Source organism: Dendrobates tinctorius, unplaced genomic scaffold (genome assembly GCF_039654945.1).
Source record: "Dendrobates tinctorius isolate UK_male_01 unplaced genomic scaffold, ASM3965494v1 ptg000237l, whole genome shotgun sequence".
In the NCBI taxonomy this organism is placed as follows: Eukaryota; Metazoa; Chordata; class Amphibia; order Anura; family Dendrobatidae; genus Dendrobates; species Dendrobates tinctorius.
Genome location: NW_027361904.1, coordinates 8,380,460 through 8,404,892, shown reverse-complemented (window position 1 = coordinate 8,404,892; position 24,433 = coordinate 8,380,460). Strand labels below are relative to the sequence as shown.

Genomic DNA, 24,433 nt, shown 5'->3' with positions numbered 1-24,433 from the left:
AAAAAAATTATTATTTTAATAAATCTATACGTGATTGGTAATATTATATATGTCCAGTTATAAAAGTCTGGAACATTCTGAGGGGGAGGAGCCTGCAGTGACTCCACCCATTCCATTGTCTCCTGGAAGATACATAATAAATAAGACGTCTCCAATGAAAAAAATCCAACTCCCAAGGAACGGCGGCAAGTCCTGATGGCGTCTAGTTCTGTTAGATGTGCTCGTATGGCAGCCGGGTGACAACTCATGCACCCTCCCACTTGCCTAACGGGGAGGAGCTGGAGTGGCGGCCATGGTGCTTGTTCTGCATCTTTTATAACTTTTGGGGGCAAGTTCTCATATTCAGACCCCGCTCCTCACCCGCCATGTGGTAGTGTGGCAGCTGAATACTCTGCACAGGAGGCGTCTGCTATCACCTGGGGTCACCTCCAGCCATTGGTCCTCCAGTCATTGGTCCCGAGTCACGCGTTGGTGCACCCGCAGGGATCCCCGCAGCGCTGCATCTGCCGCCAAAGCTCGACCAATTCCTGCTCAGAGAACTGCGGGGCGGAGAGCATGGCACGGTCACAGGACTTATCACAAAGCCAGCGGTCGTCCTGGTAACGGCGGGGGCCAATAGCTGCCATCCAGATGCCCATGCTGACGTCCTCGCCCTGGTAGGTCTTCAGCCGGTCAGCATTGGCGGCCAGCCACTGGACGATGTCGCGGGAGATGACGTAACCGGAGCCGCAGGCGAAGGCGGGGTACGCGGGGCTCATGTACTCCAGCTCCTGCCACTTTCCCGTCCGGTCCACGGCCCAGTTGAGGCGGAAGTTCCCCCACCAGGCGTTGGGCCCCTGCACACTCCGGTCCTCCAGGGCCCGCAGGACGTTGTCCAGGAGGATGAAGCAGTCGTCGTCCGTCTTCAGCAGGAAGTGGAAGGTGACGGTGGCCTCCAGCCAGCGGTAGAAGAGCAGCAGCTTGCGGGGGACGTTGCGGTAAGTGTCCACCACATCTACAAAGACCAGGTCGCCGTGTGCGCGGCTCTCCGCCTGCAGCTCCGCCTCCTCCTCCAGCAGGGCGGCGCGGTGCCGGTCCTGGCGCTGGGGGCGGGAGCTCAGCCGCTGGAGGAGGCGCTCGCCCTCGTGGACGGTGTAGGTGAAGCCGCCGGCGATGCCCTCGGGGCCCTGAGAGAAGTCGAAGGGCAGGAGCCCCTCCGGGGCTGCCGTCAGCCGCATCACGCCCCCGCCGTCGTGCAGGGCGACCCGATGCACACCCCACATGGGCAGCCCGCCCCCGTCGTGGCTGTCCCAGCGCAGCGTGCCCACGAAGCCCTCCGGGAGGACAAAGCGCTCCACCGGCTTGTAGCACAGGCCCGCGGAGGGGACAGGCGAGCCCGGGGCGAAACGGGCAACCAGCAGTGGCTCCTCCTGCTCCGCCTGGAACAGACGGGCGCTCACATTCCGGCCGGCACACCACGCCCCCAGCCGGGTGACCACGATCGGGTGCAGCACCCGGAAGGTGACGCTGAGCTGCGGGTGGCGGGAGCGGGCGGGCTCCGGCCCCGTGAAGGCCTCGATCTCCCGCTGCAGCACCGGGGACGTGATGTTCAGCAGGCGGCAGGAGTACGGGTCCTCCCGGTCCTCGGGCGGCACGGAGCAGGCCTCGGAGCCCACGATGAAGCGCAGCAGCGGCCGCCGGGAGGGAGGCAGGGCCTGGAGCCACGTGCCGCGGATGGTGTCCCGGAGGGCGCGGTGCTGCCGGGCGGACAGGACGCCGATCACCAGCGGGTGGTGCGGGGAGCGGAGCCACAGCTGCAGGAGCAGCCCGAGCAGGCAGGGGCACAGCAACAGCAGCAGCGACTGCCGGCGCATCGGGTCTGGACCACCGCAGCTTCGGGCACAGGAAGTCAGCGCGCCGCGCCGGCCAATCACACCACGGCCTTTACCATTGCCGGGGCAACGGGCCTAAACTGTGAGCCGTGATTGGCTGAATGACCCAGTCACGTGCTCTCCGTAAGAAGTCCTGTGATCTGATTGGATTGTGGGCATAAGCTGCTGCAACTTGTTCTGCACATGCGCAGTCTGTGCCATGCTCTGAATGGCTGAAACTGTTCCTATAGTTGCCGGCTATTGGCTGCTTGCAGATAGAGCTGTCATTGGATGGAACGGACAGGTTGGGCGTCACGTGACGAGGGCGTCACAGTGTAGGCAACATGGTGGGGTGCTATTAAAGGGACAGTAGTGAGGGGCTGCACATAAAGTCTTGTGGGTCAGCCCCCCCCCCCCCCCCGTGTCTATTACTGGGAAGTATTGGGGGGAGCTGCGGTTGCTATGGCAGCGCAGGTGTAACATGGGGGTCTGGGCGCTGCCTGTCAGCGGACATATTGTCCTTCATGTCAGTGGTTAAATGTCATCCATATAACTTGTGTTTATTTGTGAAAAAATCGGAAATTTGGCGAAAATTATGAAAATTTTGCAATTTTCCAAGTTTTTATGCCCTTAAAGCACAGAGATACGGCACACAGAAAACTCAACAAGTGACATCGCCCACGTTTACTTTACAGCAGCGCGATTTCTCATTTTTACACCAGTTTATTTTTTAGGGACCACATCACATTTAAAGCCACTTTGAGGGGTCTATATGATAGAAAATACCCAAAAGTGACACCATTCTAAAAACTGCACCCCTCAAGGTGCTCAACACCACATTCAAGAAGATTATTAACCCTTCAGGTGCTTCACAGGAATATTTTTGAACATTACATTTTTGGGGAAAAAAAAAGTTAAATTTAGGCCCAAATTTCTTTTCTTTTCCTAAGGGTAACAGGAGAAAATGGGTCCCAAAAGTTGTTGTGCAATTGGTCCTGAGTAGGCTGATACCTGATATGTGGGGGTAAACCACTATTTGGGCGCATGGCAGAGCTCAGAAGGGAAGGAGCGCCGTTTGACTTTTTGAACCCACAGTTGTCTGGAATCGATGGCGGGCACCATGTCACGTTTGGAGACCCATTGATGTACCTAAATAGTGGAAACCCTCCAATTCTAACTCCAACCCTAGGGCTGGTTTTGGACTAGCGCATTTTACAGGCAGTGCACGGCGCCGCTAAGCCCCGCCCCCTGCCCCATCCGATCATCTCCTCCTATCGCACACGACTGCTAGTAGGATTTTTGCGTGCGCTGCGCTCTTTTGAAGGTGCGCTGGTGTGTGCCGAACACTCCATGTTGTATTTTGGTGCGCCCGGCGCACCTTCAAAAGTGCGCAGCGCACGCAAAAATCCTACTAGCGCACAGTCTGCACACCCTATGCTAGGGATAGAGTGCGCAGATTGCATGCAGCCGTGTGCGATAGTAGGAGATGACCGGATGGGGTGGGCAGGGGGCGGGGCTTAGCAGCACCGTGCGCTGCCTGTAAAATGCGCTAGTCTGAAACCAGCCTTACACAGCCCTACCCCTGACCCTTATCCCAACCCTAACCCCAACACAAACCTAACCACAATCCTAACCCAACCCCCCAACACATCCATAGCCCTAACACCAACACAAACCTAACCCTGCCCCAACCCTAGCGGAAAAATGGAAATATAAAAAATGTATTTATTTTATTATACTCCCCTAAGGGGGTGATAAAGGGGGGTTTGATTTACTATTTTGTTTATTTTGATCCCTGTGATTGACCCTATCACAATGATCAAAATGAACCAATAGGAAAAATCTATTGCTGGGTGCCAGCCGACAGATCTCGGCGAGCACACCGCATGCGCCCGCCATTTTCTTCCCGGATGACGCCGGGGGGCTGGAACTGGGGGATACAGGAGGTGCCTTAGGTACCGGGAAGGAGGGAGGCCGCGGGGGACCCCATTTCTCTCTCTGACATGCTAGACCCTATCAGAAGAGCAATATATGGGAAATCGGCTTTTTCTTTTTGCAGTTATTTGGTGAATATCGGCAATCACAACACTGGGGAAATTGAAAACCAACCTGATTCATGTTCTCTGGGGTCTCGGCTACCCCCCCGAGACCCTAGAGATTTTCCGATGCTGGGGGGCGCTGTAACCTTATTTCTCAGCACTGTTAAAAAGCATATCGGCGGTCACTAAGAGTTTAATTTGCCCCATTATTAATCTAAGAAACAACACGGCCGCCTCTGCGAGTTCAGAGCTGTCTGCAAACATTGAAGATACGAGATATAAACCGGGGTTATACAGTGGCATGTAAAAGTGTGGGCACCCCTGGTGAAAAAGTACTGTTATTGTGAACAGGTAAGTTTTAGATCAAATGATCTAAAAGCCCTAAAGTTACAGATGACACGTTTCCTTCGTATTTTAGGGGGGAAAAAAAATTATATCTTCATCTTTTATATTTTAAAAATTACAAAAGGTAAAATGGGCCGATGCAAAAGTTTGTGCACCCATGGAGATTTGTGTGCTTAGATAACTTTGACCAAGGTGTCAGACCTTATTGATCCTGTTAGGGTTATGGCTTGTTCACTATCATCGTTAGGAAATGCCAGGTGATGCTGATTTCCCAGCTTTGTATTAACCCAGCCTCCTCTAACCTTGTGCCAAAAAACAGCAGCCATGGGTTCTTCTAAGCACCCGCCTAGCACTCTGAACATTAAAATGGTGGAGGCCCATAAAGCAGGAGAAGGCTATAAGAAGAGAGCAAAGCGTTTTCAAGTTGCTCTTACCTCAGTTAGAAATGTAATTAATAAATGGCAGTTACCAGGAACAGTGGAGGTCAAGTTAAGGTCTGGAGGACCAAGCAAAGTTTCAGTGAGAGCTGCTCATAGGATCGCTAGAGAGGAAAACCAGAACCCCCATTTGCTTGCAAAAGACCTTCAGAAAGATTTATCAGGCTCTGGAGTTGTGGTACATTATTCTACTGTTCAGAGGCACATGCACAAATATGGCCTTCATGGAAGAGTCATCAGAAGAAAACCTCCCCTGCGACCTCACCATAAAATTCAGTGTCAGTGTAAGGAGAAGCTAGCCAGGCCTCATCCGTAACGGGTCCGGAACCATCGGGTCTGTCACCTAAGTTACAGGGGGGAGCGCTCAGAGCAGGGGTGGGGAACCTCAGGCCCCCGGGCCATTTACAGCCCTCAATGACCTTTTATCCAGCCCCCAGGCAGATTCTCAGGAACTGCAGTGCTTTGGCAGGGAGTTGTATTTTGATTGCCATCAGCTCATTAATTTTTTCTCGCTCGGTGAGCGCATGCGCAGTATTCTCTACTGAACACTGAAGGGCATGCAATGAAAGATCACGTCCTGACACCAGTGCAAGAGTCAGGATGCACTTTGTGGACGGAGTTTGTACGGCCCCTGAAGGATGGTATAACTATCCAAATGGCCATTGGCAGAAAAAAAAGATTCCCCACCCCTGGCTTAGAGTAACCGGATGTTCCCTGCGCTCGCGAAAAGGGGGGCGTGGCTAAGCTGGCAGAGAATGCACGCGCAGAATTTCAAACTGCGCGGGAATGCTGAGCACCCTTGGGTCCTGTGAGGTAATTTCAGCCGTGAGGCGTGGGGGCGGAGCTAAGGAGAGCCGGGGACGAGGACACGGTGACAGGAGCCAACCGAGGGGGTCCTGTTGACAGGCCGCATGTACCGCTGTCTCTGCCTACATCGAGGACCTTGACAAGACTGCGAACTTGGCCGACGGTACTGACCGGGGGGTGGCAAGGTCTATGTAAGGGATACAGATGCTCATCGGTACAGCACAGCCGACCGAGCAGGCCAGTGTGAACTGTGTTGGGCCTGGGTGACCGGCCCCTATAGTGCAAGGACTGAGGGAAGTGTCTATTCCCCCTTCCTCCCTACATCCGTTGGGGCCAGTGCCCGTGCTAGAACCTTGGACAATCAGGAACAAAAGACGACACCGTCATCGCCAGGACCATAGGACACTGACGTCGTCAGGACCACAAGAGGACATTTGCAACGCCAGAAAAGCTTCCCACATTTTCCACAGGACTGTGACCGATACCTGTTGCGGCCCCAGTTAAAGAGAGGGGCCCATCTGTGACTGGTGCCCAAAGGGGTGTTTATATTATTTTCCCTTATTAGTTAACCCCCTTAGAAGTATTCTTTGAATTAGGGAAGAACTCTTTCCCCATTTAAATATCTCCCTGCGAGGAGTAACAATTAAACCCCTTGTTAACCCTTGGTCTGCCTCTTGTTCATCACTGCATCTCCCAACTGCTTACATCAGAAGTATGAAAAAGAACATCTAACCAAACACTGATACATTTTGGAAACAAGTCCTGAGGACTGATGAGGATAAAATAGAACTCTGTGGCCACAATGATCAAAGGTATGTGTGGAGAAAAAAGGCACAGAATTCCAGGAAAAGAACATCTCACCTACCATGAAGCATGGGGGTGGATCATCATGCTTTGGGAATGTGCTTCAGCCAATGATACGGGGAACATTTCACAGGTAGAGGGAAGGACTCAATAAAATTTCAACAAATTCTTGATGCAAACATAACACCATCTGTAAAAAAGCTGAAGGGAGGAAGGGGATGGCTTCTACAAATGGATGATGGTCCTAAACACACGTCACAATCCACAATAGACGACCTCAAGAGGTGCAAGCTGAAGGTTTTACAATGGCCCTCACAGTCCCTGATCTGAACATCATCGAAAATCTGTGGAGAGATCTCAGTATAGCAGAGGATGGAAGACGCCCCAGGAATCTCACAGAACGGGAGGAATTCTCCAAGGAAGAATGGAGGAAAATCCCTCAACACAAGAATTGAGACTCTCGTCTGGCTACAAAAAGTGTTTACAGGCTGTGATACTTGTAAAAGGGGGTGATACTAGGTACTGACCATGCAGGGTGCACAAACTATTTTTGTTTTCATAGTTTTTAAAACGTAAAAGATGAAAATGTTGTTTTTTGTCTAAATTACAAATAAAATGTGTCATGTGTAACTTTAGGCCTTTTAGATCATTTCATCTTCAACTTTCACTATAACAGTAATTCTGACCAGGGGTGCACAAACTTTTACATGTCACTGTAAAATCTATGTAGAAAAGAAGGGACAGAGTGCAGAAACTGACCAATCCATGTCCGCCCATCAGCCACAAGGCGACCGCTCTCTGATGGGACTCTAAACCTTGCATTTATCAGACTCCTTTCTCTCAGGCTAAACTACAAACATAAAGGGCCGGGTCCCACCAGAGCGGTCGCCTTGTCGTGGCTGATGGGCTCTCGTGATTGGGCCTGTTTCTGTGCAACGTGCCTTCGTTTTCTATCGAGCAGTAATGACGTTCATATGCCAGCTCTTCAGTGTTTCATACATACGGCGGCCGCGTTCTCGGGTTTGTAGATTGTGCAGTCACAGCTACACAAATTTAGGTCCACATTACCAGAGCAGGAGACTTTTTGTAAGTTCAAAAATCATTTGTGCTTCATTTGAACTCATCCTTTTTGCACCTATTTAAAACAGAATATTGCAAGATTTTCAGGTGTGTATAAAATCACTCCGGAGGGAAGACCATTCGCACAGAATATTTGACGCTTTATTTTTTTTAAAAAAAGTAAGTCGTAATTAATAAATTGGATGCAAACTTTTGGAAAACTCAAGCCCCGCCCACATGAGGGTGACATTTATATAAACTAGAAGAGAAAGACACAAAAGCAGAAACAAATTGACCCTGAATGTGCAAAAGTAACAAGTGTGTGATAAATGCTGAGTCACCACCAGAGGGCGGCAACGCCCAGTGTTGAAGTCTATTAGCAGTAGAAGGTCTACTAGGGAAAGGCCTGGTGCTTGTCATTACTGCTCTGAAGCCGGCCAAGATTGCTGGATCCAGTAGTCCCACGACATAGCTCCCATCAGCCCCAGATCCAGCGGGTCCCATGCAGCATCAATAGCTGTGAACACAGGCTGCACTGATCAGTACAGGAGGATTTCTCTACAGGAATGTGACTGGTCTTCATTACAGGCACATGGTACAGGCACATGGAGATAGATCTCTACACACCTGTGCATCTCAATGTCCCTGTATTCTACAGGGAAAATAAGGCAGATACTAATCTACCCAAAACTAAACAACAATTACAATACTGAAATGTCTACAGGAGCCGTCGTCTGTTCTTCATGAGCAGCTGCTCCGCGTCCTCCTGGTTTACAGTGTTGCGCTCCTGGAGATTCACAGCTCAGCCCGACTACGAAGTGACTGATTCCTGTCCTGCGCAGCACACGAATAGGATACCACTCCAAATACTCTTAGAATTAATTTAGCACTCCAAGTTTGATGCGAAAAAAATAGAGAATATATATATATTTTTTTTTTATTTTACACGGCTCAACAGTCAGTATCACACAGGAGAGGATTAGATACACGGCTCAGCAGTCAGTATCACACAGGAGAGGATTAGATACACGGCTCAGCAGTCAGTATCCCACAAAAGAGGATTAGATACACGGCTCAGCAGTCAGTATCACACAGGATAGGATTCGATACACGGCTCAACAGTCAGTATCACACAGGATAGGATTAGATACACGGCTCAGCAGTCAGTATCACACAGGAGGATTAGATACACGGCTCAGCAGTCAGTATCCCACAGGAGAGGATTAGATACACGGCTCAGCAGTCAGTATCCCACAGGAGAGGATTAGATACACGGCTCAGCAGACAGTATCAAACAGGAGAGGATTAGATACAAAGCTCAGCAGACAGTATCACACAGGATAGGATTAGATACAGAGCTCAGCAGACAGTATCACACAGGATAGGATTAGATACACGGCTCAGACAGTATCACACAGGATAGGATTAGATACACGGCTCAGCAGACAGTATCACACAGGATAGGATTAGATACACGGCTCAGCAGACAGTATCACACAGGAGAGGATTAGATACAGAGCTCAGCAGTCAGTATCACACAGGATAGGATTAGATACACGGCTCAGCAGTCAGTATCACACAGGATAGGATTCGATACACGGCTCAGCAGTCAGTATCACACAGGAGAGGATTCGATACACGGCTCAGCAGTCAGCATCACACAGGAGAGGATTCGATACACGGCTCAGCAGTCAGCATCACACAGGAGAGGATTCGATACACGGCTCAGCAGTCAGCATCACACAGGAGAGGATTCGATACACGGCTCAGCAGTCAGCATCACACAGGAGAGGATTAGATACACGGCTCAGCAGTCAGTATCACACAGGAGAGGATTCGATACACGGCTCAGCAGTCAGTATCACACAGGATAGGATTCGATACACGGCTCAGCAGTCAGTATCACACAGGATAGGATTCGATACACGGCTCAGCAGTCAGTATCCCACAGGAGAGGATTAGATACACGGCTCAGCAGTCAGTATCCCACAGGAGAGGATTAGATACACGGCTCAGCAGTCAGTATCCCACAGGAGAGGATTAGATACACGGCTCAGCAGACAGTATCACACAGGAGGATTAGATACACGGCTCAGCAGACAGTATCACACAGGATAGGATTACATACAGAGCTCAACAGACAGTATCACACAGGATAGGATTAGATACACGGCTCAACAGACAGTATCACACAGGATAGGATTAGATACACGGCTCAACAGACAGTATCACACAGGATAGGATTAGATACACGGCTCAGCAGACAGTATCACACAGGATAGGATAAGATACAGAGCTCAGGAGACAGTATCACAGGACAGGATTAGATACACGGCTCAGCAGTCAGTATCCCACAGGAGAGGATTAGATACGCGGCTCAGCAGACAATATCACAAAGGATAGGATTAGATACAGAGCTCAGGAGACAGTATCACAGGATAGGATTAGATACACGGCTCAGCAGTCAGTATCCCACAGGAGAGGATTAGATACACGGCTCAGCAGACAGTATCACACAGGAGAGGATTAGATACAGAGCTCAGCAGTCAGTATCACACAGGATAGGATTCGATACAGGGCTCAGCAGTCAGTATCACACAGGATAGGATTCGATACACGGCTCAGCAGTCAGTATCACACAGGAGAGGATTCGATACACGGCTCAGCATTCAGTATCACACAGCAGAGGATTCGATACACGGCTCAGCAGTCAGTATCACACAGGAGAGGATTCGATACACGGCTCAGCAGTCAGTATCACACAGGAGAGGATTCGATACACGGCTCAGCAGTCAGTATCACACAGGAGAGGATTCGATACACGGCTCAGCAGTCAGTATCACACAGGAGAGGATTCGATACACGGCTCAGCAGTCAGTATCACACAGGAGAGGATTCGATACACGGCTCAGCAGTCAGTATCACACAGGAGAGGATTCGATACACGGCTCAGCAGTCAGTATCACACAGGAGAGGATTCGATACACGGCTCAGCAGTCAGTATCACACAGGAGAGGATTCGATACACGGCTCAGCAGTCAGTATCACACAGGAGAGGATTCGATACACGGCTCAGCAGTCAGTATCACACAGGAGAGGATTCGATACACGGCTCAGCAGTCAGTATCACACAGGAGAGGATTCGATACACGGCTCAGCAGTCAGTATCACACAGGAGAGGATTCGATACACGGCTCAGCAGTCAGTATCACACAGGATAGGATTCGATACACGGCTCAGCAGTCAGTATCACACAGGATAGGATTCGATACACGGCTCAACAGTCAGTATCACACAGGAGAGGATTAGATACACGGCTCAGCAGTCAGTATCCCACAGGAGAGGATTAGATACACGGCTCAGCAGTCAGTATCCCACAGGAGAGGATTAGATACACGGCTCAACAGTCAGTATCACACAGGATAGGATTAGATACACGGCTCAGCAGTCAGTATCCCACAGGAGAGGATTAGATACACGGCTCAGCAGTCAGTATCCCACAGGAGAGGATTAGATACACGGCTCAGCAGTCAGTATCCCACAGGAGAGGATTAGATACACGGCTCAGCAGACAGTATCCCACAGGATAGGATTAGATACACAGCTCAGCAGACAGTATCACACAGGATAGGATTAGATACACAGCTCAGCAGACAGTATCACACAGGATAGGATTAGATACACAGCTCAGCAGACAGTATCACACAGGATAGGATTAGATACACGGCTCAGCAGACAGTATCACACAGGATAGGATTAGATACAGAGCTCAGCAGACAGTATCACACAGGATAGGATTAGATACACGGCTCAGCAGACAGTATCACACAGGATAGGATTAGATATACGGCTCAACAGACAGTATCACACAGGATAGGATTAGATACACGGCTCAACAGACAGTATCACACAGGATAGGATTAGATACACGGCTCAGCAGACAGTATCACACAGGATAGGATTAGATACAGAGCTCAGGAGACAGTATCACAGGACAGGATTAGATACACGGCTCAGCAGTCAGTATCCCACAGGAGAGGATTAGATACGCGGCTCATTAGACAATATCACAAAGGATAGGATTAGATACAGAGCTCAGGAGACAGTATCACAGGATAGGATTAGATACACGGCTCAGCAGTCAGTATCCCACAGGAGAGGATTAGATACACGGCTCAGCAGTCAGTATCACAGGAGAGGATTAGATACACGGCTCAGAGGACAGTATCACACAGGAGAGGATTAGATACAGAGCTCAGCAGTCAGTATCACACAGGATAGGATTAGATACACGGCTCAGCAGTCAGTATCACACAGGATAGGATTAGATACACGGCTCAGCAGACAGTATCACACAGGATAGGATTAGATACACGGCTCAGCAGACTATCACACAGGATAGGATTAGATACACGGCTCAGCAGTCAGTATCACACAGGAGAGGATTAGATAAACGGCTCAGCAGTCAGTAACACACGAGAGGATTAGATACACGACTCAGCAGTCAGTATCACACAGGAGAGGATTAGATAAACGGCTCAGCAGTCAGTATCACACAGGATAGGATTAGATACACGGCTCAGCAGTCAGTATCACACAGGATAGGATTAGATACATGGCTCAGCAGTCAGTATCACACAGGAGAGGATTAGATACACGGCTCAGCAGTCAGTAACACACGAGAGGATTAGATACACGACTCAGCAGTCAGTATCACACAGGATAGGATTAGATACACGGCTCAGCAGTCAGTATCACACAGGAGAGGATTAGATACACGGCTCAGCAGTCAGTATCACACAGGAGAGGATTAGATACATGGCTCAGCAGTCAGTATCACACAGGAGAGGATTAGATAAACGGCTCAGCAGTCAGTATCACACAGGAGAGGATTAGATAAACGGCTCAGCAGTCAGTATCACACAGGATAGGATTAGATACACGGCTCAGCAGACTATCACACAGGATAGGATTAGATACACGGCTCAGCAGTCAGTATCACACAGGAGAGGATTAGATAAACGGCTCAGCAGTCAGTAACACACGAGAGGATTAGATACACGACTCAGCAGTCAGTATCACACAGGAGAGGATTAGATAAACGGCTCAGCAGTCAGTATCACACAGGATAGGATTAGATACACGGCTCAGCAGTCAGTATCACACAGGATAGGATTAGATACATGGCTCAGCAGTCAGTATCACACAGGAGAGGATTAGATACACGGCTCAGCAGTCAGTAACACACGAGAGGATTAGATACACGACTCAGCAGTCAGTATCACACAGGATAGGATTAGATACACGGCTCAGCAGTCAGTATCACACAGGATAGGATTAGATACATGGCTCAGCAGTCAGTATCACACAGGAGAGGATTAGATAAACGGCTCAGCAGTCAGTAACACACGAGAGGATTAGATACACGACTCAGCAGTCAGTATCACACAGGATAGGATTAGATACACGGCTCAGCAGTCAGTATCACACAGGAGAGGATTAGATACTGACTGCTGAGCAGTGTATCACACAGGAGAGGATTAGATACACGGCTCAGCAGTCAGTATCACACAGGAGGGGATTAGATACACGGCTCAGCAGTCAGTATCACACAGGAGAGGATTGGTAGGTACAGTACTAAGGAATGTGCCTCAGAACTAAAATCAGAGGGAATATAGTTCAGTGCCCAATCCCCCCTCCTCTACTCCCCCAGGTGATGCTTTAGGTGGGATGCTCAAATGACCAATGGGGTTAAAGGGGAAGGGGCGTCCCGCCACACCTACAAGGGTTAAATCTAGGGTCCCAGGGACCGGTCCTCCTCTTCCCTCCGGCTGACCCTTGGACGCTGTTGTGCAGAGGATCCCCTGCAGCCATGTCTGATCCTATGATGGAGGCAGCGTGGCAGAGAGCGGCGCAGGATGGGCCCAGACACTGATTCAAGCCCTGGGCATTCACCTCCCTGCTAATCCCTCCCCCCCCCTCTTATTGGAGCGCTCCTGTGTCCCGATCCGTAGCTACGGCTTCCCACGTCCGCTCCGGGCTGTCCGCTGCTCCCCCTTACGGTGACGTTGTGGGGCGGGTAGGCCGGCGCTCCGCACGTGCCCACCACCCAGCCTCTTCCGAGGTGCGGCGGGGCGGGACATGCAGGGCCTGTGACCCAGCCACTTCCGGCCACCTTCCAGCAATTCAGCGCGAGGCCCCGCCTACATCCCTGCGTCATTTCCGGCCACAGACAATCCACTTCCGGCCGTCGATGTTGCTGGACCTGCTCCGCTGCGTCTCTCCGTCAGGCGCAGCTGCGCTGCCTGCACAGAGGGACGGGGACGCTGGAGCACGCACGACAGATAACTCCGCCCCTGCAGAGCACGCTGATTGGTCCATCCAGGCCGACCAGCAAACCCTGTATAGAGCGCGCCCGCGTGTCACAACCCCGCCAACACTGCTCTGCGGACCGCCAGTGGCCCGAGCTCAGGAGAGCACTGGTGTCACATTAACCCCTGCAGTTACCGATCACGTCTCATTCCACCCAGTCACGGCCTGTAACACGGATAACGTGACCGCTATCTCAGAGTTACCGGCCCCTAGGTAACTAGGTAACAATATTAAAAATGAAGAAGTAAAGTTAAATCATCAAACTTACCGATTACCAATGCAGCCTGATCAGTGCCCATCAATGCAGCCTGATCAGTGCCCATCAATGCAGCCTGATCAGTGCCCATCAATGCAGCCTGATCAGTGCTCATCAATGCAGCCTGATCAGTGCCCATCAATGCAGCCTGATCAGTGCCCATCAATGCAGCCTGATCAGTGCCCATCAATGCAGCCTGATCAGTGCCCATCAATGCAGCCTGATCAGTGCCGATCAATGCAGCCTGATCAGTGCCCATCAATGCAGCCTATTCAGTGCCCATCAATGCAGCCTGATCAGTGCCCATCAATGCAGCCTGATCAGTGCCCATCAATGCAGCCTGATCAGTGCCCATCAATGCAGCCTGATCAGTGCCCATCAATGCAGCCTGATCAGTGCCCATCAATGCAGCCTGATCAGTGCCCATCAATGCAGCCTGATCAGTGCTCATCAATGCAGCCTGATCAGTGCCCATCAATGCAGCCTGATCAGTGCCCATCAATGCAGCCTGATCAGTGCCCATCAATGCTGCCTGATCAGTGCCCATAAATGCAGCCTGATCAGTGCTCATCAATGCAGCCTGATCAGTGCCCATCAATGCAGCCTGATCAGTGCCCATCAATGCAGCCTGATCAGTGCCCATCAATGCAGCCTGATCAGTGCCCATCAATGCAGCCTGATCAGTGCCCATCAATGCAGCCTGATCAGTGCCCATCAATGCAGCCTGATCAGTGCCCATCAATGCAGCCTCACCAGTGCCCATATTGGTGGAACTCCACTTTTACCTCAGGCTCAGACTAGTGTGGTGCAAGAATCCCCAAGAGGCAGCATTGGTCCCTAAAAGGCAGGTAAATGTCCCCAGTAAGCAGCACAGGTCCCCAATAGGCAGGTAAATGTCCCCAATAGGCAGCACAGGTCCCCAATAGGCAGGAACAGGTCCCCAATAGGCAGGAACAGGTCCCCAATAGGCAGGTAAATGTCCCCAATAGGCAGGAACAGGTCCCCAATAGGCAGGAACAGGTCCCCAATAGGCAGGAACAGGTCCCCAATAGGCAGGTAAATGTCCCCAATAGGCAGGAACAGGTCCCCAATAGGCAGGAACAGGTCCCCAATAGGCAGGAACAGGTCCCTAATAAGCAGGTAAATGTCCCCAATAGGTAGCACAGGTCCCTAATAGGCAGGTACAGGTCCCCAATAGGCAGGTACAGGTCCCCAATAGGCAGGTACAGGTCCCCAGTAGGTAGCACAGGTCCTCAATAGGCAGGTACAGGTCCCCAATAGGCAGCACAGGTCCCCAATAGGCAGGTACAGGTCCCCAGTAGGTAGCACAGGTCCCCAATAGGCAGGTACAGGTCCCCAATAGGCAGGTACAGGTCCCCAGTAGGTAGCACAGGTCCCCAATAGGCAGATACAGGTCCCCAATAGGCAGGTGCAGGTCCCCAATAGGCAGCACAGGTCCCCAATAGGCAGGTGCAGGTCCCCAATAGGCAGGTGCAGGTCCCCAATAGGCAGGTACAGGTCCCTAGTAGGCAGCACAGGTCCCCAATAGGCAGGTGCAGGTCCCCAATAGGCAGCACAGGTCCCCAATAGGCAGGTGCAGGTCCCCAATAGGCAGATACAGGTCCCCAATAGGCAGGTACAGGTCCCCAGTAGGTAGCACAGGTCCCCAATACGTAGCACAGGTCCCTAGTAGGCAGGTAAACGTCCCCATTTTGCAGCACAGGTCCCCAATAGGACCCGGAGTTAAAAAGATAAAAAAAACAGTACTCACCTATGTCCCCCGCTGATCTGAAGAGGCGCCCGCTCGTCTCAGTCTTCTTCCGGCACAGGCGGCGTGACGTCATTAGGCCGAGCAGGCGGCGTGATGACAATCACGTCGTCTGTGTGGTCTCTGCTGCATATTGAGGGCTTCACAACGCCTTTCCTCGGCGCCTCGTCCCGCCCGCGAGTTTGCACTCTGCAGTCTAGTTCTTTAGTGGGCGTGTCGGGGGGGGGTGGCAGTGTTTGTGAGCTGCAGCGCTGATTGGTTCATCACGGCAGTGAGGGCGGTGCAATCAGTGCGGTTAATGTCAGCCTGGCCAGGGGCCAGATAAAAGTCCTTCGCGGGCCGCAGTTTGAGGACCCCTGGTCTTTAACATCTAACGAACACCGCGTCGTTCTTAATACAACCAATGACGAATTAGCCACAGCCATTAAGGCGCTAGCGCAACACCTAACACAAACACGTGAGCCAAGCAATAATAGGACAACACGTCAATCAGCGAGCTCCCATAAGGACTCTTTCTTCTGTCGGATTAACCCGCTAGGTGCACACATAGACCAGGACACTAGACAGAGAGTATGGGACAACGATTACGTGGACATACGGTCTTTATTATCAGTGGACCAACAGACCCTAGCTAAGGAAAGACGGGCAAACGAAAGGTTATACGAAAGAAACAGCAAAAATAGCACAAACCATGAATAATTGGCTGCAGGCCTTGGCGGTCATGGGCTGTATTATGGGCCAGAAGCATCCAGAACGTTGCTCCAAATTATTTATCAGGACCTTATATATAACTCCGACAAATCCCATGGAGGTTCAGCCTGGCGGAGGTATGATGAGGAGTTTCGCAGGCAGTTGGCCCTACAGCCCGATTTAGGTTGGGGAGTGAAAGCGCCTGATGTGTGGTTACGGCTAATGTCCCCCTTTTCATCAGCGGCCACTAATTACTCCGCAGCCACAGGCCAACACTCAGTGGTCGTACGGAAACCCGGGACCTGCTGGCTGTTTAACGAGGGACGCTGTCGGTTTCACGCGTCATGTAGATTTAGTAGACACGACTGCTCAGCTTGCGGGGGGGACGACATCCAGCAGCTAGATGCCCCCGTCAGGGAAACAGAGCGCCTGCAAGGCAAAACCCCGGTGAGCGTAACCGCGATGGGCCCCTGGCTAAACATTTACCCCAATAAAGAAGCAGCTCAGCAACTATACTCCGGCTTTAAAAACATTTTTTTCATCCCCTTCAAATTCAGCAGAACACCAACATTAGATAACAACCTAAAATCCGCGCGCAAATTCCCCGACATATTACAGCAAAAAATCAAACAAGAGGTTGGACTAGGTAGATTGGCGGGTCCTTTTCTTTTGGTGCCATTCAAAAATTTCAGAATCTCACCACTGTGCATTATTCCTAAAAAGGGGCCCGGCAAATATCAGCTAATCCTTCACCTCTCTCACCCAAAGGGCAATTCGGTTAACAATGCCATTACTCCAGAAGAAGCTTCCGTCACATACGCGTCGTTCGATAGGGCGGTGGAATTAATTTGCGAAGCCGGCCCCGAAGCCCTATTGGCAAAATCAGACATAGTCGGCATTCTGCCTGTTACCCGTGCACCCCGAATGCTTCCTGTTAGGTTAGGTTGCAAAGTGAACCAGCACTATTATTTTGATATGTGCCTGCCGATGGGATGTTCCATTTCGTGTCACTATTTTGAATTATTCAGTACTTTCTTGGACTGGGTGGTCCGTTATGAAACAGACAGCAATTCGCTAATTCACTACCTTGACGATTTTTTGTTTGTCGGACCAAAAAATTCCAAACTCTGCACCTTCCTTCTCGAAAAATTTTAATTCATAGCAAAACAATTTGGCGTTCCACTATCATCAGACAAAACAGTCGGCCCATGTAACGTGTTGCCTTTCCTGGGCATCAAAATAGACACCAAGGCAATGGTATTTCGCTTGCCAATAGATAAAATACAAAAAACGATACAGATGGTCGAATGTTGTTACGTAGCTAAAAAAAAGTCACCAGCTAATGCAGACCTTACTAGGTCTCCTGACATTCGCCTGTCGGGTGATGCCAGCCGGCAGAGCCTTCTCTCGCTGGCAACAAAGGGCATCTCCCAATCGGGCCATAGAATTAGGCTGAGTTCACACGTGGCGTTTTTTTCGCGTTTCCGCGGCGGTTTTAACCGCGCGAGTTTGCCGCGAAAACGCGAAAAATAAGCATCCCATGCATTCCTATGGGATTCCGCAATGCTGTGCTAATGCTGCGGTTTTTACCGCGGCGGAATCGCTTCGCGGTAAAAACCGCAGCATGCTCATTAATTTGCGGAATCGCGGCAATCACACACCCATAGGAATGCATTGTTCCGCTTACTTTCCGCATGTGGCTGTGCACACCATGCGGAAAGTAAGCAGAACAATGGCGGATGGTACCCACGGTCCGGAGGAGAGGAGACTGTCCTCCAGGCTTTGGGTACCATATTCCTGTAAGAAATAGAATTTAAAAATAAAAAATATTGTTATTCTCACCTTCCGGCGTCCCGCGCAGCCTTCCCGCTTCTCTCCACGCTCTCGTTCCCAGTAGTCCTTTGCGAAAATGCCCGCGATGGCATCCGTTCTCGCGGGATCGCGAAGTCTCGCGGTCATCGCGAATTACCGCGAGACATCGCGATCCCGCGAGAACGGACGTCATCGCGGGCATTTTCGCAAAAGATTACTGGGAACGGCTGCGCGGGACGTCGGAGGGTGAGAATAACACCATTTTTTTTTTTTTTTACATTTTATCTTTTACTACTGATGCCGCATAGGCAGCCTCAGTAGTAAAAAGTTGGTCACACTCGTCAAACACTATGTTTGACGAGTGTGACCAACCTGTCAATCAGTTCTCCCAGCGATGCTACAGATCGCTTGGAAAACGCTAGCATTCTGCAAGCTAATTACGCTTGCAAAATGCTAGTTTTTCCGCGGGAATTTAAAATGCGATTTTCCCGCGGACTGGAATTCCGGAACTCTCGCGGTAATTTCCGCAAGAGTTCCGGTACGTGTGCACTTAGCCTTAGAATCACTCGACCCTTGAGGGCAGATCTACTAGTATGAAAAACATTCCTGCAATCCTACAATGGCCATATCTGCGTCATGGCAAAAAAGATGACAAGGAACTAGGACTAGCGGTACGGGGAAATAGCCGAGACGGTTTTGCAGCTATCTACAAAAACCAATGGTGCAAAGGCACTTGGCCGGAGCTTTGGGCTAGAACAAACTGGGGAAGGGATCAAGCCCTGATAAAAGTTTTTGCAATCGTATCAACTGTCGAGTTATGGGGTGCAATGTTGGAGAACAAAAACATCCGAATTTTAACCAAACATCAGAAAACCGCAAACAGCCTAAACAAGCTATCATCCGCCTCCCCGCCCGTGCTCCCCTAACTCTACTATACCTGAAACCCAACATTTGGTATCGAGCCACCATAACAATGGACGTAGATGTTAATCTTGTTTACTCATTGTTATCTTCTGATTGGCAGGCTTTCAAAGTGCTTCTCCCCAACGCATGCCCGTCAGGTGTCCAGTGTCCTCCATCTCTTTGGGACGTAGTGGCCAATCGCTGATGCCATTAATCCGTGCTTCTGTTGAACCGGCTACCTGGAAGGTCTACGGTAAGGCGTGGGAAGATTGGTGCTCACTAGTTCACTGCAGACCGGTCGAGAAATGCGACCAAGCGAGATGCGAGGTGTCGGTGGAATTTTTGAATCTGCTCAGGGAAAAAGGCGTCTCGGGTACATCAGCGCAGCGGCAGTTATCAGGAATAGCCTTTTTCTTCCAATTGATGCGGTGGGCCGACATTACTAAAGTCTTTTCCGTTAGACAAGCTGTTAAAGGGGATCTGTCACCCCATTTTTGGCCTATAAGCTGCAGCCACCACCATCAGGGGCTTATCTACAGGATTCTGTAATGCTGTAGATAAGCCCCCCCCCCCCCCCCCCCCCGATGCAACCTGAAAGATAAGAAAAACATTTAGATTATACTCACTGGGGGGTGCAGTGGGTGTCGCGGTCTGGTCCGACGTCTCTCATCTTCTAGAGATGATGTCCTCCTTCTTACTTCTGCCGCGGCTCCTGCGCAGGTGTTCTTTATCTGCCCTGTTGAGGGCAGAGTAAAGTCTGCAGTGCGCAGGCGCCGGAGCTCACTGACCTTTCCCGTCTCCTGCGCACTGGGAGGAGCCGGCCTCCCGGGTGAGTATAATATAACTCATTTTTCTTATCTTTCAGGTTACATTGGGGGCTTATCTACAGCATTACAGAATGCTGTAGATGAGCCCCTGATGGCGGTGGCCGCATCTCATAGGCCAAAAATGGGGTGACAGATCCCCTTTAAAGGCTGGAAGAGGCTTCAACCGAGTCAGGAATGTCGTCACCCTATATCACTAAAACTATTGCAAAATATCATAACAAGCTTCGTAGCAGTGTGCAAGTCGCAGTATGAGTTGTCCCTAATATCTGCAGCTTTCGCTATATTTTTCGGTGCATTGCGTATTAGCAAGTTGTTGCCGCGATCAAAAGCAGCGTCGGAAGGCGGGTTGATCAGCGAGAACATAGTCATATGCAGCGACGCTCTGTGCATCCGCGTGCGTAAATCCAAATGCGATCCCACTGGTAGGGGCACGTGGGTCCTAGTTAATTCATCAGATGGCCCAGTATGCCCAATAAAAATAGTCAGACGCTACGCGGTAATAAGACACGCCAGCAGATTTTGTCTCTGTCATACAGACAGGTCCCCTCTCACCAAGTATCAGTTTCAGGCAATTTTTAAGCAGTGCTACGAAAAAAACGGTGCTAATCCTAAGGAATATGGGACACATTCTTTCTGTATCGGGGTGGCAACAGAAGCAGCTATGGCAGGGGGTATCGGAAGCAGAAATTCCACGAATAGGCCGTTGGAAATCCACGTTTCACAAGATATAGAAGACCTGATTTGCTTAAGTAACACACTTTATATCTTTCAGGCGTCGCTAAGCCCACAGTTTGGGTATTAGGAGACTCCTATGTCTACTGGGCAGAAAAACGGGTCGAAATTCAGCCGGGAGGAAAGAATCTAGGCTTCTCAAATATAGAGTTCAAATGGAGAGGTGTCAGAGGGCTACAATGGAAACAGATTTTCCCGCAAATGGTAAACGTCGTTAAGACTTCCAAACAGCCGGTTATTTTGGTGTTACACGCTGGTGGCAATGACCTTGTTAAAAGGAAAAGTGCTGAACTCGGTACGGTGATGTCAAGAGACATAGAGTGTTTTGCCTGCATGTTGCCAGATATGGTATTGGTGTGGTCGGAGATAGTGCCACGAGCCGTCTGGCATGGAGCAAGGGACGCAAAAGCCATAGAGCGTTCAAAAAGAAAGATCAACGCGCGGATGGCAAAGTTTGTAAAAGGAAAATATGGCATTGTGGTTCACCACCACCAGCTGAAAGGAGATAATGCGGGATTATTAAGACCGGATGGAGTTCACCTTACGGACATTGGGCTCGACATCTTTTTATCTGGCTTGCAGGACGGAGTCGAGGAGGCACTAAAGTTGTTGGGTGGGAGTCGGAGCCCTGTGTAGGACATACACATGACCCTCCATGGCGGAAGTTGTACAGTAAGGCAAAGGTTCGTGACCGCTCATTGGCCGCCTCGCTTGTCGGCAGGGGACAGGGTCTATGGCGACGAGACGTTATGAAGTGTAATTAATAAACTGTGACCAACCTGTTTCAACCCACCTAGGCCTGTCTGTGTTTCATTGTGGGATTTGGGGGAGGGGGGAAGGCACTGTTTAAGGCCTTTTTCACACATCAGTGTCTCCGATACGTGTAGTGACAGTTTCTCACGTACCGGAGATACTGACACACGTAGACCAATTCAAATGAATGGGTCTATGCACATGTCAGAGTGTTTTCACGGACCGTGTGTCCGTGTGCAAAATACCGGCAACACGTGCACACGGAGAACAGTTCACACTGTCCTCCGTGCTCACGGGCGGCCGCCGGGAAGAAGCGGCTACAGTAAGCACTGTTCTCCTGCGGCTGGTGCTGACCGCAGCTGTGATTCTCTCCCGCTCTGCCGGCAACAGCAAGCAGGAGAGAATGAATGAAAACCGGACATGGGGTCGCCCTCTATTTGTGAGCCAACCAGATGAAACTTACAACTGGGGTCTGCGACCCTCAGCTGTCAGCAAGGTTGGTTCTCCAGAATAGAGGGGTCCCCACGCTGTGTTTTTATTTAAATAAATAATTTTTTTTTAAAAACGGTCCCCCCTATTTTTGACAACCAACCTGACTAAAGCTGACAGCTGGGGGCTGGTATTCTCGGGCTGGTAAGGGGCCATTGATCTTGGGTACCCCCCCCAGCCTAAAAACAGCAGCCCCCAGCTGCCCAGAAAAGGTGCATCTATTGGATGCGCCTATTCTGGAGCTTTGCCCGGTTCTTCCCACTTGCCCTGCAGTGGTGGCAAGTGGGGTAATAAGGGGTTATTGCCACCTTTCTATTGTAAGGTGACATTAAGCCCGGGTTAGTAATGGAGAGGTGTCAATAAGACACCTATCCATTAGTAATCCTATAGTAAATAAAGGGTTAAATAAACACACACAATAAGAATAAACTATTTTAATGAAAGAATACAACACACACATTGCTTAAATCTTTATTACACTGCTAAATCCATTGCGACGCCATCAATCTCCTGTAAAAAAGGTGAAAATAATAAAGCAACAATATACATTACCCGACCGGCGCTCAGTCACGTCCCACGGCGTAAATCCATCTCGGGGGTTAATCAGTTTACAGGCAGAGCGCTGCTAACACAACTGCTCCCGACTGTAACTGTCTGGGGAATGAATGGCGCAGAGCGCAGACTGTGATGAGCGGTGACGTCACCGCTAGTTACTGAGCATGCGCCGACTGCTTCCATTCATTCTACTGTAGTCTACAGTCTGAGCGGCTGTGTTCGCAGCTCTCCGCCTGTAAACTGATTAACCCCCGAGTTGGATTTACGCCGTGGGACGTGACTGAGCGCCGGACAGGTAATGTATATTGTTGCTTTATTATTTTCAACTTTTTTTTTTTTTTACAGGAGATCGATGGCGTCACAATGGAATTACGAGTGCAATAAAGAGTTTAAGGGTATGTGCACATGCTGCGGATTTAGGTGCGGATTCATCCGTGCGGATTTTGTACAATCCGCAGGTAAAACCGCAGATCAAAAGACCTGCGGATTGCTCTGCGGTTCTGCCCTGTGGTTTTTCATCTCCACAATGGAGGAGATAGCAAACGGCAGCGGAATCCGCAGAAAGAATTGACATGTCAATTCTTTCTGCGGTTTCAAAACCGCACGGAAAAATCCGCACCGTCTGCACTGCAGTTTTTGATTCCTATAGGGAATAATGGTACTGTACACCGCAGCAAAAACTGCTGCGAACCCGCAGCGGCCAAATCCGCTGTGGAACCGCAGCAGAATCCGCAGCGTGTGCACACAGCCTAAAACTGTTGTTTTATTCTTTCATTAAAATACTTTGTTCTTATTGTGTGTGTTTATTTCACCCTTGACAGACTCTAGGATTAGTAATGGATAGGTGTTCTATTGACACCGCTCCATTTATTTAATTAAAAAAACAGTGTGGGGACCCCTCTATTCTTGAGAACCAACCTTGATGAAGCTGACAGCTGAGGGTCGCAGCCCCCAGCTGTAAGTTTTGTCTCGTTGCTTCACAAATAGAGGGGGACCCCACGTCCGGTTTTCATTCATTCTCTCCTGCTCGCTGTTTCCGGCAGAGCAGGAGAGAAGAATCACAGCCGCGGTCAGCACCAGCCGCCGGGAACAGCACTTACTGTAGCGGCTTCTTCCCGGTGGTCATCCGTGTGGTCCTGATGCGGCACAAAAAGGTACCACGTATCCAACCGGACACGGAAAGCTCCAGTACCGTGTTTACCGGTACGGCTGGAGTCACACTAACCAGCGCAAAATACGGTCAGTATTTTACATGCGTAATACAGATGAATGGCCCCTAAACAGTGCTCCGTATGTCATCCGTAATCAAGGTGTGGTCGCGTATTTTGTGCATGTCAGCATCCGTATGTAATCCGTATGTAATCCGTATGTAATCCGTATGGTGAGATTTTCTCGCAGGCTTGCAAAATGGACATATAATGGAGCCCTATGACAGGGTTTATAAGAGAAACCCAAGAATAGATATAGACACATAGAATGCATATATGTATGTATGTATATATTCTATGTGTCTATATCTATTCTTTTGTTTCTTTTGTTTCTTAAACCTGTCAGTGTGAGTTTACTGTATCGCGCACAGAATTGCCGGCTTTGCTAAAAGACACCGGGTGCGTATTTCTCGCAGGTCACACGTGTGGTCCGTGTGTAATCCGTATTTTTTGCGCACCCATAGACTTGCATTGGCGTATTACGGGCGTAGTACGCTGACAATCGCAGAATGCTGCAAGTGGCACGGAGCGTAGAATACGGATGAGAAATATACGGCTGGTGCGAGGGACCCCATAGAGAATCATTGGTCCGTGTCTAATGCGTGCTTTTAGCGCCTCTCACTCTCCCGTATTCCTCGCCAGTGTGACCCCGGCCTACCGGAATTATCTGGAAGTGTGAAACTGGACTAAGGCACACGGCTCAGCAGTCAGTATCACACAGGAGAGG

General features: G+C 50.2%; 1 protein-coding gene across 1 annotated transcript; it reads right to left on the bottom strand.

Moving 5' to 3' along the window:
- Nucleotides 1-59: 59 nt before the first annotated feature.
- On the bottom strand, nucleotides 60-2,003 carry B3GALNT2 (beta-1,3-N-acetylgalactosaminyltransferase 2). The gene has a single exon (XM_073556716.1). It carries the CDS (start codon nucleotides 1,851-1,853, stop codon nucleotides 462-464), a length of 1,392 nt encoding a protein of 463 aa, XP_073412817.1. The 5' UTR covers nucleotides 1,854-2,003; the 3' UTR covers nucleotides 60-461.
- Between the last annotated feature and the right edge of the window lie 22,430 nt (nucleotides 2,004-24,433).